Here is a 17,241-nt window from a genome sequence, read left to right as displayed (position 1 = left end):
GAAAAAGTAAAAGAAAAATCATTATCAAAAATTTTTCACCTCTACTTAAAGATCTTGAAGTCAGAGTATGAACAGGATTAGCTGACAATTGACATTTATACTTTTATCAGGGGCAGGAAATTAGCCCTCAGAATATTTGATGCATGGGACAGACAGTTTTGCAGGGGGAAAAGGTCCACAGTTAGTTCACCATGTTCCTGTCAGGTTAACTTTCATTTTCCCCACGTTCAAGAGTCATGGGTAGTGCAAACTTGATGTTAAATGGCAGCTGACAGTCCTGCTAAGAGCCCAGTAAGGCCCATAACAAATTTGAGGGCAAATGTTTTATGTAAAGAGAAATAACGGGATAACATTACCTGGGACCAACCAACTGCTGCCTTGCTGTGTTGGGGATCCCATTTTCCTATCACTCCACTTTTTTTAAGAAAGGTAGTCTTTGTTTTATTTTCCATAATTTAAAAAAAAATTTTTAACGTTAATCAGCCACCTATCTGGTTTCCCAACTTCTTTAATTGTTCTTTTTCTCTCTTGATTCTCAACTTGGTATCTCACAGGGCTAAATCTTTTCCTCCCAAATATTCTTGCCTCTGTTCATTCTGTGCCCCTTCCACTGGATTGTGTTCTCACTTTTACCTTTCCAAATTCTAGATCAGACTGTTTAAATTTGTAGATATGCTTGAAGATTATTATGTTAAATCTGCAGATAATAGAAACACAAATCAGAAAAAATATACTGGAAGATATTGAAATATTCAATAACCGTAAGCTTAAAGTCAACACATATATCGAACACTACTTTGTAAAGCACAGTGTCAGTCTTCCAAAAAAGTCAGTCTAGAAACAATTGATGGATAAAATCTATACATTTATAAATATAATTAGCTGTACAAGGAAGTAAAATGGTAAGAGCCAAAATGAATACTGTGTCTTAAGTCCCATAGGAGTTCAGGGAAAAAATAGTCATTTAGGGGTTGGGGCATATAGTGTAGTAGACTTCAAGATAACAGTTCTGTTTCCATTTTGTGTTCATAGGTACATAAGCATGTGTAAATTTTATATTTAGTTTTATTATAGATAATCTTTGCTATTTTGTTAGCATCTTGCCAGAATTTCATATACAAGTGGGTATTTCGGCTTTTATATGAATGCTGCTTAAAATAGATCCAGTAAATTCTAATTGAGAAAAATTCCTACTGCTAACCTTGAAAAGAATTTTCTACTCTTTGAAATCATTTTTATTGGTATATCTTCTTCCTTTCACCCTTGAGAGGAACTGACAAAAGTGAGAATGAGCTTTTTCTCACTTAAAAATTTTACCTGTCCTAAAGTGCTGTAGTTAACTCATAATATTTTGGGCAGATTTAAACTGAGAACCAGCAAAAACAAATTTTGATATGTTTTGGACATTTGATTTCCTTCTTATTCTCAACTAATAGATGGTATTAAAAGCATTTGCTAGCGTGTTCCCCCCAAATATTTTTTTGTATGTGAAAGTACTTTTGTCCATTGTAGAAAAATCAGAAAACACAGGAAATTGTAAAGAAAATAACCCCTCAGCATTTTGCTATATCTACTCTCCCCCCTTTTCTTATTTATTAATTTATTTTAAAATATTTATTTATTCGTGAGAGACAGAGAGAGAGAGAGAGAGAGAGAGAGACATAGGCAGAGGGAGAAGCAGGATCCTCGATGCAGGACTCTATCCCCGGACCCCAGGATCACGCCCTGAGCTGAAGGCAGACGCTCAACTGCTGAGCCACCCAGGTGTCCCTCCCTCCCCCCCAGTTTTCAAAGAATTTATGTTATAATCATAATTGTGATCATAATTAACATAATAATTTTGTATCCTGCTTTATTTAGTATTTTACATAAACATTTTCCCATACCGTTAAGTTTTCTTTGGAGAGTGGCTGTAGAATATTCCTACGTATGGGTGTGCTAGAATTCAAAGATTATTCAGTTGTTTTCCATGAGTGATTTTGCATTTTGGATTATTGTAAATAATTTTGTAATAAAGATATGTATATAAATCATTTGAATCTCTTTTTTAGACTAGATTAACAGAAGTAAAGTTAGTGGATCAGGAAATAAGAACTTTTTAAAAGCTCTTTGATAAATAAGGCAAGCTGCTATTCAGAGCATAGTGATTTCCAGCAGGATATGAGAGTGCCCATCTCACTGTATTTTTGCCAGTGTTGAGCCAAGTATAGTATTTTTAACTACCTCCTCTCTCATTTTTGCTTGCTAATTGAATTCAATTTTTTTCAAAATGTACCCGTGCAAACCCATTTTTGATGAAATTTCAAGATGAACTACTTGCAGTACAGTTCTTGATGAAGTGAAATAATGTTCGACTTGTTAAAAAAAAAACAGGTTGTAAAATAGTATGTAAAGAATTACGTAGAAAAACACTTTCACATAAACACTGTAACATACTGTAAGGGCATCTCTGCTTGCCAAAAGCATGAGAGTTTTTTTTTTTTTTAATTTTCTTTTTGCCCTTGCATTTGCCAACATTTCTATAATAGATATAATAAGATATAATTTGCTAAAAAATAAAATAAAATAATTAAGTAACCTTAGAAATGCTACACCTTCTCAAGAATTTATAAGCCCACCCAAAAGTATTTAACAGCTTTTCCTGCTTGGTAATTTGTTACAGTAATTCTTTTTACAGTTATACTTTGAAGTTTCTGTATTTAAGGAAATGGAGTATTTCTCTAGTACTAATCATGTCCACTGGCCCTCATGTTTTCTGGGAGGTACCTGTATTGAGAATGTTTCTGACTTAGGAGTATTTCTTACATGATAGTTTGAACGAGAGGTTGAGTGTTTGAATTGCTTAGAGAAGCGTAAGGAATTTTATTGGAATTTATATCAGGTTCTCAGTATACCAAAATTTCTTAGGAGCCAAGTAATCCAGAAGTTATGATGGTAAGTATTCTTTATGTTAAATTAATAGAGGAATGAGAACAGTTCCAAACAAGGTATCTAGCAACCAAGAAACAAAGTTTTTAAGATTTACCTTATAGAGAATTTATTTTGGCATGGCATTTATAGCTTAGGAGATAGACCTGTTAAAAGTCCACTCGGTACCTGAAAGTCCATTCTAGTACCATATACTATGATATGTTAATAAAAACCACTAACAGTCATTGTTATGTACTTTTTTTAAAAGAACTGTTTCCTAAATTGAGAGCATGAGCTAGTTAAACAATAGGAATTATCTAATAAAGTCAGAAGGTAAATACATTAAAATATGTTTAAAGAGTCCATTCTTTTATCTCTGTGCCTGAATTCATAATGCATAAGAGGTAAGTAACAGATTAAATTTAAAATAGATGAGCCTATTTTCATAATCAACTTGACATCACAAAATATTTTTAGAGCTTGAGAGATTTAAGAGTCTCCTTAACTTTTTATCCTTCTTTCCTCACTTGAAAATGATTTTACCAAGTCCCCCAATAGTACGTGAGATTTTTTTCCCAAAGATTCTCATTAAGTGGAAATGTGAAGGAAACATTTTTTCTGGTATGAGACATTTCTCGCAGTTACTCATTTCCAGGAAAATCTGGATTGTTGAAAGGTCTAAGTTATACCCAGCTTACATTCCCGATTTGCAACATTTCAAATTTTCTCTTGACCACAGTGAAACAATAGACATTAATAATATTCCATTAGTTTTGTCACTGTTTAATCTGGGGGGAAAATACCCCTGGTTGAACTTGATTCAAAGTATTTCTAGGTGAGAAAACAAGATAACTTAGCATTTATCGGTTACAAAACTTTTCAATAACCCAATTTGTTTTCCTTGACAGAGATTGATATGCCTCTAACCTGACATCACGGCCTTAGTACAATCTCCCACTAATGATAATTATTTTATTGTTTTGCTGTAGATGTGTTCTTTGTGCCATTGTCCTGGAGCAACAATTGGTTGTGATGTGAAAACATGTCACAGGACATACCACTACCACTGTGCATTGCATGATAAAGCTCAAATACGAGAGAAACCTTCACAAGGAATTTACATGTAATTATTTAACTTCTCTTTAAGTCTTTTTTTTTTTAAGCAGTCATACTTTCTTTAGGCTTTTGTAAAAGTTCTTCCCATTTTGAAGCATTTCATCATCATTGTAAAGGGTGTTTTGGTAAGGAATTTAATGGTTAGAGAAGGGCATAGGATATTTAATAAGATTTCTGGAATCCGGCTTGTGAATGGGGTGAAGTATACTGCTCATTTTCTTAATTTGAAAAACGAGTTTAGTTTGTTGACTTGATAATTTTTGATTTCTTCATTTTTTTATAGGGTGTATTGCAGAAAACACAAGAAAACTGCACATAACTCTGAAGGTATGTCCTGCAGTGACTTTTTATTTATTTATTTATTTATTTATTTATTTATTTATTTATTTATTTATTTATTTATTTATGATAGTCACAGAGAGAGAGAGAGAGGCAGAGACATAGGCAGAGGGAGAAGCAGGCTCCATGCACTGGGAGCCCGACGTGGGATTCGATCCTGGGTCCCCAGGATCGTGCCCTGGGCCAAAGGCAGGCGCCAAACCACTGCGCCACCCAGGGATCCCTGCAGCGACTTTTCAATATCAAGAAGAAATTTGAGTGAATTTTACTATATGAATTTTTGCCATAGATGTATCTCAATATTGAATACACTGCAAAGAATCCAGAAAAGTGTTAGGATAAACTGATGTACATAGTGAAAAAGATCTGGATTTTTGAGAAAATTTTTGCCCCTGAAGCTCTTGTAAGGAGTACATTGAGAATATATTTTATCTTTAGGAAAAAATGATGCTAGGGATTTTGGGTTTCTGTGTTCATGTAAGTGTTAGCAGATTGTAAAGGTAGTAATTGGGATCCTTACTACTGTCAGATATAGAAAATGGGAACTAGAGATACTGGTACATTTGTGATCACCAGGCTTTCTGTTAAATTTTCACATTGTACTTTTTTTTGAAAATACAGACATGTTCATAAGAAGTCATCAAATTTAAAATATATTAACTTTAAAAATTTTTATAGTTTATTTCTCAAACTTCTATAAAGCAAGGCTAAGGGTGTTTATAGTTAGCCAAGTTGTACTTGGTCTTTTTTAAAAGGGATGGGAAAGTTCTTAAGTTGAATTCTGACTTTTTGTATACTTCTGCAAATGGATGGTTTTGATACTTCACTAGCACTAAAAGGCTTAGATTTAGTCTGAGAGCATTCTATCCTTCCATTTAAATTAGAGATTTTTAGTTTTTTGTTAGCCTCTGAGAACATGTCGCTTAGAAATTAGAATGATTTGAGCCTCTTGATTTAGGAAGTAGTTTCCTATATAAAGACTTACCTAATTATCGTGTTAGCATACTAAAGTTTGTGACCCTTTTTGATATCTTAGATCATGGCTATATCCTTCACTTTGAGACTCTAGATTTAATTAAATATATGTGTCGTGCTGCTTAAATACATGATCTTCAGCAAAACTTGTCCTTAAAGTAAACAGATTGTATAAATAATAAGAACAATGTTTTAGAGCTGATAAAGTGCAACTCAGAAACCTTTACAATGTTTTCCTTGTTTATTTTTTTCCTCATTTATTTAGTTCAGGAATTCAATTGAAAAACCTTTTCAAAGTTTAAGAGGAAGCTTGCCCACCTTTCATTACTTCAGATTTTAAAAACGTGTTTGATTTTCTTGAAGACTGTAGTGAACTACATGTATGGTAAAACCAAGGGTTAGAAGCTAGGATCTGATGAATACAAGTATAAGATACACTGGGGCAGGAGGATAGTTGAGGATGGCAAGGATTAATGTAGAAGGCTCCCCTTTTATTCCTTACATTTCTGAAGCTGATAGTACCATCTAGTGGTAGAGAAAAGTCACTGCAGACTGCATAAAGCAGAATAATTTTGACCACCTTTTTGCTTTGAGAAAGATTGAAAATAATACTTTTCAGATTACTTTTTTACTTTTTATTTATTTTTTAAAGATTTTGTTTATTTGTGTGTGTGTATGTGTATGTGTGTGTGTGTGTGTGTGTGTGTGTGTGTGTGAGAGAGAGAGAGAGAGAGAAGCAGCGGGGGAAAGGGAGAAGCAGGCTCCTGAGCAGGGAGCCTGACTTGCGACTTGATCCCAGGACCCTGAGATTATGACCTGAGCTGAAGGCAGATGCTTAACTGACTGAGCCACTCAGGTGCCCCTCAGATGACTTTTTAAATGTAACTGGCAGGATTGCTGCAATTCAAATTTGTGATCCAGTTATTTTGAATTTGGGGTTCAGTGTATACTTCTGGAGCACTTTAGGACCCCTGTCTCATTGATATTATGTAATGTGTTTATCCTCATATTGTAGAACTGGAAGCATAATTTTACAATTTAAAGGCACTACAGAGTTGTATTTATTGAATTTTGGCTTTTATCACTTATCTAGCTTAAATTTATTTGATATCGATTGCTTTGTCAGAAACAACTTCAATTATTTGTTTTTTTTTTAAAGATTTTGTTTATTTATTCATGAGAGAGAGAGAGAGCAAGAGGCAAAGACATAGCAGAAGGAGAACCAGGCTCCATGCAGGAAGCCTGATGTGGGACTTGATCCTGGGACTCTGGGATCACACCCTGAGCCAAAGGCAGATGTTCAACCATTGAGTCACCCAGGCGTCCCTATGTCATTGTTCTAATGGGAAACCTATGTTCTACTTAACAATTGTAATTTATGGTTGGGGTTTATAGGGTTGTATTTCAGGAACTACCTTTGAGAATTTTACGGCAGTGGTCTGTGCAGCAAAAAGGCATTGATAACTGCGGATGGCAATGTCTTATTCATTTGCCATCAGTGGCTCAATAACCTAGTTTGCTAAAACTTAAAATGGTAAATACTCCATAATTCAGTCTGTTCATGTGAGTTTGATGTAATAATTTTGAAATATTAAATTTGAGAATCTTTGCTGTTTCCATAGTTTTGCCTTTTCCAGAAGGTCATATAGTTGGAATCATACCATATGTAGCCTTTTCAGATTGGCTTCTTTCACTTAGTTGGCCTTTTTTTGGGAGGGCAGCAGAATGGTTGATATATAAATGCTTATGAGAAAGGATCTGATAGGCAAGAAGAGATCAAAGGTCCAGGAAGGAGGGAGATTCAGTGCGCAAACAGAAGAATTGCCCTATTACAAGAGAAGGAAAAGGGAGAGGTAGTTCCTAACTGGTCTGTTTGAAGGAGAATGTAGGGGGAGAGAGGAGAAACTTTGAAAGAATAGTTGTGAAGACTGGGAGAGGAAGTTTGCCTAGAGAAACGTAAGGTTTCCAGACTGGATAGAGGGCTCACTTAAGGTTGCTAACCATTAATGTATATAGTGATACCCTCAGGTTGTGTGACTTCCTTTAGCAATTCAGGATCCTGTGTATAGCACAGAGAAAAGGGTTAGTTGGTTAGTTCAGAAGTGGGATTTTTGCCAAGTATGTTCCACAAAGAAGTAAAGGTAAAAGGGAGTTCAGGATATTTGCAAGGCAAAAAATCTAAGATAAGGAAGTGAAGACAGGAAAAAAAGAATCAGGAAGGAATTAATAGACAGGGGGTCCTGATAAGGTTGAAGAGCAATGTGAATGAAAGTACTTGGGGAAGCAATCATTTTGTGGTACCAAAGTGTGCGTGATTTATAGTGATTTCAGTGATCTGAACCATTTTTAGGTGATTGTAAAGGTGTCTAGATGTGATTATAGGGATTGGGTAGTTGGTGGAAGATACCATTGAAGGTCAAGGAACTTGCTTGGGTTGTCCTGTGTTCTTGAAATCACCCAGGATGCGGCAGGGGCGAGGAAGGAAAAAAGAGCTGTAAGCTGTATGCTAAAGAAAATCTGATTCATGGGATAGAATGATTGGGAGTTGGTAATTGTTAGCAACATGGAAGGGGGAAAGGTAGCATAGTTGGTGTACCAGCAAAATTGATAAGTGGGAGTTAGTTAGAAACGCCTAATCTCAAGCCCCACCCTGACCTACTAAATAGGAATCACCACTTTAGCAAGATCCCAGGTGGTTTTTTTGCACATTAAAGTTTGAGAAGCAGTCATTTAGCTGAGTGACGTGTACTTTAGGTGCAGTGTTTTTTACAGGGGGATACAGACTTAATGGTTCAATAAGGCAGTCTAGTAGAAAGTACGGTGACAGTGGAAGTGTTCTGTATTTGAATCGTCCAGTATGGTAGTCAGTAGCCACAGTAGCACCTAAAATGGTGTAGTGCCGTCCTAGTCTTAATAGGAATTTATACATAAAAAATGGACAGGAAAAGCCAGAATTAAATCCTGCATCTTTATGTTTTTCTCCCCTTCGGCCTATGTATTTAGATAATAGGTATATTCTTTACCTTTTTTTTTTAAAGAAATATTTTAAAAATGTTAAATAATGGTAATAACATACAGGTCTAGCTTATAACTACTGCTAGTTTCTGTATTGTAGAAGTACTTGAACATGACAGCTTGTCATCAGTAAATGAGTACCTACAAGGAACTGTGATTACGTCTTTCTTGTGGTTCTTCTAAAATCCTTTTCATTAAGGGGTTAAAGCTTTTCTGTTTAATAATTTATGTGGAGCAAAGTCATCTGTGATGAGATAGAAAGCAGTAGAGTAGATGCTGAGTGTTAGCTATCTGCAGCAAGAATGTGTAGATTCTTAAGTCGTGATCACAAACATAAGCTCAGCTCAGTTTAGGTTCTTGACATTGTAAGTAGCCAAACTTGTGGCTTATTATTTTTGTTAAACTACCCAGTACAGGATGATGGGCATGGTATGGGTGCTCAAGAAATGTTTGTAATCTCTTTTCTTTGACTTGAAACAAAGCATGGTATTTAAAGCATCACTTATTTTGGGGTGACCTTTCTGCCTCCTGTGACTTTTCTTGTATCAGGTGTTAGCAGAGCAAGGTGAATTAATAAAACAGGGTCTTGGTTTTTTTTTGGGGGGGGAAGATACCATTTAGTGACAGATATGTGACCAACTGATTGAAATACAGGGGTGACACATGGAATTACTTAGAGATAAAGGGGCATCATATTTGCATCTTAAACCTTTCAGAAAATAGTATACAAATGAATGAAGAAAGAGTGAGTGATAAAGCGATGTGGTAAGGTGCTAACATTTGGGTGGAGGATGTATAGGAATTTATAAGTCAAAAAAAAAAGGAATTTATAAGTCTAAGATTACTTAGAAGTAGCTTAGTGATAAATGCCACAATGACTTGCAGGGACCATAAAAGACAGTCAGCATAAAGAAATCTCCTGTGCTTAACCTCGGAAAAGCTTGCCTTTAACAGACAGTTTGGAAACTTATTTTAGAGATTGCTTGTCAAATCATATGACTCAATTTGTGTTTCAAGAACTAGAGTCACCATAGTTATATTAGAAGTATGTTGAAAGTGTGTTATCATCTATGTAGATTCAAAGCCTTTGCCTGCTTTCATATTCCCTTAGTATTTTCTTCCCCTTGGTTTTTCTAGAATGCACTGTACCTTCCAATCTTCATTACTTTTATCAAATGTAAGTTTAGGGAGATTTTACTATGATATCAGTGACTCTAAAAACCTTTTAAGTTTTTGTAACACTGAATAGCTTTATGAAGTACCAGAAAGGCAGTCGTGTATACTGGTTGAATATGGGCTCTGAAATCAGGTCTATATTTGTTTTTTTTTTTTATTTTTTTTATTTATGATAGTCACAGAGCGAGAGAGAGAGAGAGAGAGAGAGGCAGAGACGAGAGGCAGAGACACAGGCAGAGGGAGAAGCAGGCTCCATGCACCGGGAGCCCGACGTGGGATTCGATCCCGGGTCTCCAGGATCGCGCCCTGGGCCAAAGGCAGGCGCTAAACCACTGTGCCACCCAGGGATCCCCAGATCTATATTTGAATCTCATTTCTGCCACTTACTAGCCACGTGGTCTCGGGCAAGTTATTTAGTATCTCCTGGAGCCTTAGATACAGTATTTGTAAAATGGGGATTTAGGAAAAAAACCTACCTTGTAGAATTATTGTAAGGATTAAATGAAATAATGTGCTTAAGGGTCTTAGCAGTGTTTCTGGCACATAGTAAAGTGCTCAGTAAATACTACATTCGTGTGCTCTTCCTTGGAAGATAATAGAATTTAAATTGTATTTGTGATTTAACTTAGAAAATTTTAGTAACATATTCACATTGTGCCCTCTGCTAGAACTTACTCCATATTTTTTTGATTCACCAGATTTATTGACTACTTATGTGCAAAGTGCTGTGCTAGGCACTATTTACCCTCATCTTTCATTTAGCATACTTTACAAACTCATTATCGAAGTATCAGACATACACAAAAGTATGTTTGAAAAAAAGCCCCATCACCTAGCTTTAGCCATCATCAATCAGCTTGTGGCCAGTCTCGTTTCATCTACACCCCTTACCTACTTCGTCCATCTGGATTATTTTGAATGAAATTCCAGATCCATTTCATTTTAGCACACTTAATAAGTATTAATATTTTTGATGTATGCTGCATGTTTATATGTGCATATGTATATGAATATGCACAAAATCATTTATCTCCTACCTTTGCCAAAAAAGCGGTTTATGCAGAGCACATGCACATTGAGTTTCCATTGGAGAAGGCAGGGCAAGTAACCTCCAGTCTTCCTTTTGTTTCAGCCCTAAAGATGCAAAGCAGAGGTGGTGATGCTTACCGTAATCATAATGCTTGTCATTTTGCTTTTGTTTTCAAAATAATTCCAATACACATTTATTGAGTGCCTCCTGGGTGTGGGGGCATTGGGTAATTTAGAAAATAAGCCTCTTGACAAAGAGCTCACAGTCTACACAAGGTATGACAAGAGTAATAACTAACAGTTGAATAAAATTTTATAGTTTACAAGGCATTTTTCACAGTTTCTTGAGGCATCCTTTTCAGGAAGGTGTTATCATTAGTTCCATTTGTTACATCAGGAGACTTTGCCTCATGAGTGTTAACTAACTTTACCAAGTTTTAAGACCTAGTAGGTGGCAGTCTTAAGACTTTCTGTTCAGGAGTCCTTTCTACTTCATATGGTTAACCGATGTGAGACTTTGGGGGAGGAAAGGCAATGGAGCTTAAGCCAGGAAGGGAGAAGATGAGAAAGATACTGATCAGGAAGAAGAGAATTGATAAAGGAACATATTGGGCTTGGCCATACGAGGAGGATGAGACTTGGTGTCTCGGTAAGTCAGTCACTCCTGTGCCTTATCGTGGCAATTGGGTAATAGGGAGGGGCTTGGCCTTTCCGAGGTGACCTAGGCACTTAGGAGCTGTGCTCATAAAGGTTAGGAATGATCCGTTTTACCTGAAGGAACACAGCCTTGTTTCGTCACTTGCCTCATCAGCCTGCAGTTTTAGGAATTGCAGCTGTGAATATAAGATTAAGGCTTTGGTTTTGGATTGCATTCATTTGTTTGAAGAGGTATATAAACATTGTACAAACATCAGCAATACGAAAGAGTACACATCTTTAGCGAGCTTTCGTCCCACCCTTACCCTTATATCTGTTTCCAAACCGCTTTGCTAAAAGCAACCACCACTGTTGGTTTCCTAAGTATACTTCCAGAGCATTTCTCTGCAGACATGAGCCTATGTAAAACTATCCTTTTTCTAAATTCCAGGAGCACTGGAAATTGTGTATTTTCAGGACAATGGGTATTACCACTTTATTTTTTTAAAGATTTTATTTCTTCATGAGAGACACAGAGAGAGGCATAGACATAGGCAGAGGGAGAAGCAGGCTCCTTGTAGGGACCTGGATGTGGGGCTCCATCCCAGAACCCTGGGGTCACGACCTGAGTCAAAGGCAGACACTCAACCACTGAGCTACCCAGGCATCCTGGGTATTACCACTTTATTTTTTTTAAGGATTTTATTTATTTATTCATGAGAGACACACAGAGAGAGAGAGAGAGAAGCAGAGATGCAGGCAGAGGTAGAAGCAGGGTCCATGCAGGGAGCCTAACGCAGAACTCGATCCCGGGTCTCTAGGATCACACCCTGGGCTGAAGGCAGGTGCTAAACCGCTGAGCCACCCAGGCATCCCCGGGTATTACCACTTTAAAAGCAAGTTGTAATTTACTGGCATATATTTGTCCCAGGTCTGCCCCTTCCTAGCTTTGTGACCTTGGCTAAAATTCTTGAACCTTTCTGAACTTTTCCTTATCTTAAAATGAGGGACTAGGGTGGTGATATATACAAACTTGCAGGGATGGTCATGAGGCTCAGATGAGATTGTGTGTATAAACTGCATAGCATATCTGGCACAGACAGCATCCCAAAAGCTCAAATGTTAGCTCTTAGATTTGGCATATTTCCAATTTATAAAATAAGTAGAAAAGAGCAAGATGCAGAATAGTATGCTTAGAATGCCATTTGTTTGTGTATCCATTTATTTTTTAAAATTTTTTTAAAGATTTTATTTATTTATTTATAGAGACACACACACAGAGAGAGAGAGAGAGGCAGAGACACAGGCAGAGGGAGAAGCAGGCTCCATGCAGAGAGCCTGATGTGGGACTCGATCCAGGGTCTCCAGGATCACGCCCTGGGCTGCAGGCGGCGCTAAACTGCTGCGCCACCGGGGCTGCCCTGTGTATCCTTTTAAAAAACACACACAGGGAATATAATAGCTGACAGGTACGGAGAGTGTTTCACGTGCCAGGCACTGTTCTAAATTTAGTTCTTATGGAAACTAACTCATTCAGTTCATTCATGGGCCCTGTGAGGTGGCTCTGAGGCAAGAGGACAGAGTCTTTGGCAGTTCCAGGATTCAAAACCAGGCTCTCAGCCCTTGAGGTTGAAAAGAAAAGCAGTTAAGGGTGGGAGGGAGGAAGAAGGGAGGCATAGAAAGCTAGCACACCAGCTGGGAGTGTGGAGCAGGTGGAACTAGAAGGTGGAAAGAAAGATTTTTTACTTTTTATGCAGAGTTCTTTTATAATTATTCTTGAAGAAGAAAAAAATTAATATTAAAACATTTTCACACTTCTGAATTGGGGGGGACCTATTGTAACCATGTAACCATGAATAATTTAGACAAAGGTACTGTGACTAGTCTCATATTGTTTTTTTCATGTGCATTTTCAATTTATTTTTTAGGATAAATTCCCCAAAGTCCAATCACTGGGTCAGAGGGTTCAGTCTTTTAAGGTTCCTGATAGACACGTTGCCAATGTTACTTTTTTTTTTCCCAATGTTACTTTCTGTAAAGATTGTGCTAGATTGTAGTCCCATCCATGGTGGATAAGTTTACTTCTTTTACCACACTGGATGTTATGAGTTCTTTTAATTGCCAAAGTAGTCCGTTATGCATTGCTTCAAAAATTAAAATAGTACAATAATATTAAATTAAAGCAGTTCTAAAAGCCCTCCCCTCACAGTGAAGTCACATTCTCTAGGAGTAACTGGTAATAAGTTTGGTGGACATCTTCCCAGAGCCTTGTTTACCTCCATACAAACCTATGTAGATAGCATCTATGCACATTTAACTACAGTAGCATCGTAGAATATGTATGTACTCTCTTATGCTACTTGCTTTTTGTTTATTCTGTGATTTATCACAGACCTCCTTTCCTATTGGTGTTTACAGATTGACCTCATTGTTTTTATTTTCCTCCATTGAAGTAATCTTGTCTTTTTTTCCCATTGATTGACTTCATTCTTTTATTTTTTTTTAATTTTATTTATTTTTTAAAGATTTTAATTTATTTATTCATGAGAGACACACAGAGAGAGAGGCAGAGAGAGAAGCAGGCTCCACACAGGGAGCCCAACGTGGGACTCGATCCCGGGACCCCAGGATCACGCCCCGGGCCGAAGGCAGGCGCTAAACCGCTGAGCCACTGGGGCTGCCCGAATTCATTCTTTTAAATCATTATGTTATATCCCATAGAATAAATAGAACCACAGTTTAAGAATTTCTCTATTAGATAAAAATCATTTACATTTATTTGTTATACTAATACAAATAAGACTGCATTGATTTTCCTTGTACATATATGATTACATATTTATACAAGTGATTCTATAGGGTCAAATTTTATTTTATTTTTTAAGATTTTATTTATTCATGAGAGATGCAGAGAGGCAGAGACATAGGCAGAGGGTGAAGCAGGCTCCCCTCCCCCACCCAGGAAGCCCAATGCAGGACCCAATCCCAGGACCATGGTATCATGACCTGAGTCAAAGGCAGATGTTCAACCACTGAGCCACCCAGGTGCCCCTATAGGGTCAAGTTTTTAAAGATTTTTAAAATTTATTTATTCATGAGACACAGAGAGAGGCAGAGACATAGGCAGAGGGAAAAGCAGGCTCCGTGCAGGGAGCCCATGCAGGGAGCCCAATGCGGAACTCAATCCTTGGACTCCGGGATCACACCCTGAGCCAAAGGTAGATGCTCAACCGCTGAGCCACCCAGGCATCCCCCTCTAGGGTCAAGTTTTAAAAAGGAGTTTGGATTTAACATTAGGGAAAGGACTGTCACACACATACAGGTTATGCTCCCTCCAACTGTGCTGTGTATTTCCTGCCTCTGCGCTGGACGTTATCAGTCTTTAATTTTTGCAAATCTGATGATCTCATTTAATTTTTACTTTTCTTATCAACTGGTACAATTAGGCTTCTGTTTATCTTTTTTTCAATCGTTTATATTTTTTCTGTGAATTGCCAGTTTCTATCCTTTGTGCATTTTTCTTTTGAGGCTTGTCCTTTTGGAATTGATTTGTGGTGAGTGATATCTATAATGGAGGTATTAATTTTCTGTCACTAAATGCAAATGATTTCCCAGTTTATCATTTGTCTTCTAACTCTGTTTATGGTGCCTTGTGCCATGCAGAGGTTTCTTTCCTTCTTTTTTTTTTAAGATCTATTTATTTATGAGAGAGAGAGAGAGAGAGAGTATAGGCCAGCCTCGGGAGGGGCAGAGGGAGAGGGAAAGGGAGAGAATCCTCAAACAGACTTCCCGCTGAGCACAAAGCCCCACCTGGTGCTCCACTCCAGGACTGGACCTGAAATAAGAGTCAGCTGTCCAACCACCTGAGCCACCCAGGAACCCCCATGCAAAAGTTTCTAATGTTTAGTCAGATCTCAGTTTTTTCCTTTATGACTTCTTAGGTGTCTTGACCCAAGATTAAAAAGAATACTTTCCTCCATTTTCTTCTCTGTTACATTTATAGTTTGTTATTTTATGATGAGATTTTTTTTTCATATGGTATGAGGAAAGGAATCTCAGTGTTTAAAAAATGTAGATAGCCAGTTATGCCATCGTGTCTTTTCCTCACTCATTTGAAATGCTGCCGTTATACGCTGAATTCCCATATGCTTATGGGTCTATTTTCAATCTTGCTTTCTCTTCTGCTGATATAGGTCTCTTCCTGTGCCAGGATTTTAACTGATGTTTCTTTATAGTACATTTTGATTCTTTTAAAAAATATTCTTGGGTATTATATATTTACTCTTCCAGAAAACTGTGGGATCAACCATTTTATTACAGTTGCATTAATTAGATTAGTGAGAGCTGACATCTTGATGTTAATCCTGTTCATCCAGAAGCATGGTGTAGCTCAATAGTTTTGTGGGGTGGCTTTTAGATTTTTATTTCAACACTTTTCTTATTCTGTTATTGTTGCTTTTTATAAGTAAAGTCTGCTATTTTGATAGGTGAAAATGATTTATCCCTTAATTTACAGTTTGATTCTAGACAAGTCAAATTTTCTGTAAGTATGTTTAACTACTTATATTCTGAGAATTTCTTGATCATATGCTTGGTCCATTTTTCAGTTGGGACTTTAATCTCTTATGAGCTTCCATCATAAGTATACTGATCCTTTTTCACAATTGCAGCAGAGTTTTTCTAGTTTATGTTTGCCTTTTAACTTTAGCACCTTTTTTTGCTATGTAAGTTTGAAAATTTAATATAGTTAAATTTGTCAGTCTTTTATGATTGCTATTAAAGTCCCCTAAAATTTTACATCAAATGGTTCCATATTTAGGACCAAAAAAGAAAAAGCCATGTGGAAAACTAGTCATGTTGGCCTGATAATGGAATGGAATCAGTTAAGTAATTTCTCTAAGAGTGTTTGTTTAAGAATGTAGTGTTACAGTGTTAGTGGTTATTATTTTCATTTTAACAGAATATTGTGTATATCACATGTGTAACATGTATTAGAATGAAACATTTGCTTAGGATTTTTCATTTTAAAGAATTTAATGTGGGGCAAGTGCAAGTAATTCTAACAGCTCTAATGAAATTCTGTGTCTTAAAAATTGTCAGTTTGAAGTTTAAGTCGGTGATGTAGTCCTGATAGGAAATTTGCTACAATGTTAAGATCAAGAGGTATTTTTTAAAATTTATTTTTTATTTTTTGAAATTTTATTTTAATTCAGTTAATTAACATAGAGTGTAGTATTAGTTTCAGAGGTAGCTTTCAGTGATTCATCAGTTGCATGTAACACCCAGTGCTTATTCCATCACATGCCTTCCTTAATGCCCATCACCTGGTTACCTTATTCCCCCCACCAGAAGGTATCTTTGACTTCTCTGTCTTCACAGGGAGTTAGCTACATGAATTTGCCTCATTGCCTACAAAACGCTATCCACTTCTACCTTTTCCCCTTTTTTCCTTCCTCAAATTCTATGGTGGTTATGTGAAGTTGCAGTGATATAAATTTTTATTAACTGTTTTGCAGTCTAATGCTTTCAGTTTCTTGAGTTTATGTATTCAGATATACTAATTGAATTACCCTTTTCTTGCCATAATGATTATGTTTTTATTTCTGAAATAATAAAGAATTAAAAACCATTGAAGTATTTATTTATTTATTTATTTTTATTTTTTTATTTTTTTATTGAGGTATTTATTAGGAAACATATTGGCATCTATGAATAGAAGTTGATATGCTTTCTCATTGAGAAATTAGTCCCTGGGAGTGAAATTAGTCTCTGGGATTGTTTTTTATTTAAAAAATAATGAAGGGGGATCCCTGGGTGGCGCAGCGGTTTAGCGCCTGCCTTTGGCCCAGGGCGCAATCCTGGAGACCCGGGATCGAATCCCACGTCGGGCTCCCGGTGCATGGAGCCTGCTTCTCCCTCTGCCTATGTCTCTGCCTTTCTCTCTCTCTCTCTGTGTGTGACTATCATAAATAAATAAAAATTAAAAAAAAAATTTAAAACAAAACAAAACAAAACAAAAAAACAATGAAGGCATTAGTGCTGTGC

The 17,241-nt window shown here is 36.7% G+C and overlaps 1 protein-coding gene and 1 long non-coding RNA gene across 5 annotated transcripts in view; one reads left to right on the top strand and one right to left on the bottom strand.

The window, feature by feature from the left end:
• Window positions 1-17,241, bottom strand: part of LOC140628206 (uncharacterized) — a 129,534-nt gene that overhangs the window by 75,147 nt on the left and 37,146 nt on the right. The window contains exon 2 of the long non-coding RNA XR_012026560.1: window positions 10,569-10,665. This is a non-coding gene — a long non-coding RNA (uncharacterized lncRNA). The remainder of the gene's footprint in view (window positions 1-10,568; window positions 10,666-17,241) is intronic.
• The window catches only part of PHF6 (PHD finger protein 6), a 51,082-nt gene that overhangs the window by 14,943 nt on the left and 18,898 nt on the right, over window positions 1-17,241 (top strand). For all 4 annotated transcript variants that reach the window (XM_072817321.1, XM_072817320.1, XM_072817322.1 and 1 more), the window contains 2 exons: window positions 3,900-4,033; window positions 4,310-4,353. In XM_072817321.1, the coding sequence (XP_072673422.1) occupies window positions 3,900-4,033; window positions 4,310-4,353 (178 nt within the window). The remainder of the gene's footprint in view (window positions 1-3,899; window positions 4,034-4,309; window positions 4,354-17,241) is intronic.

This window comes from Canis lupus, chromosome X, assembly GCF_048164855.1.
Source record: "Canis lupus baileyi chromosome X, mCanLup2.hap1, whole genome shotgun sequence".
Classification (NCBI taxonomy): domain Eukaryota; kingdom Metazoa; phylum Chordata; class Mammalia; order Carnivora; family Canidae; genus Canis; species Canis lupus.
This window is presented reverse-complemented; position numbering and strand designations above follow the sequence as displayed.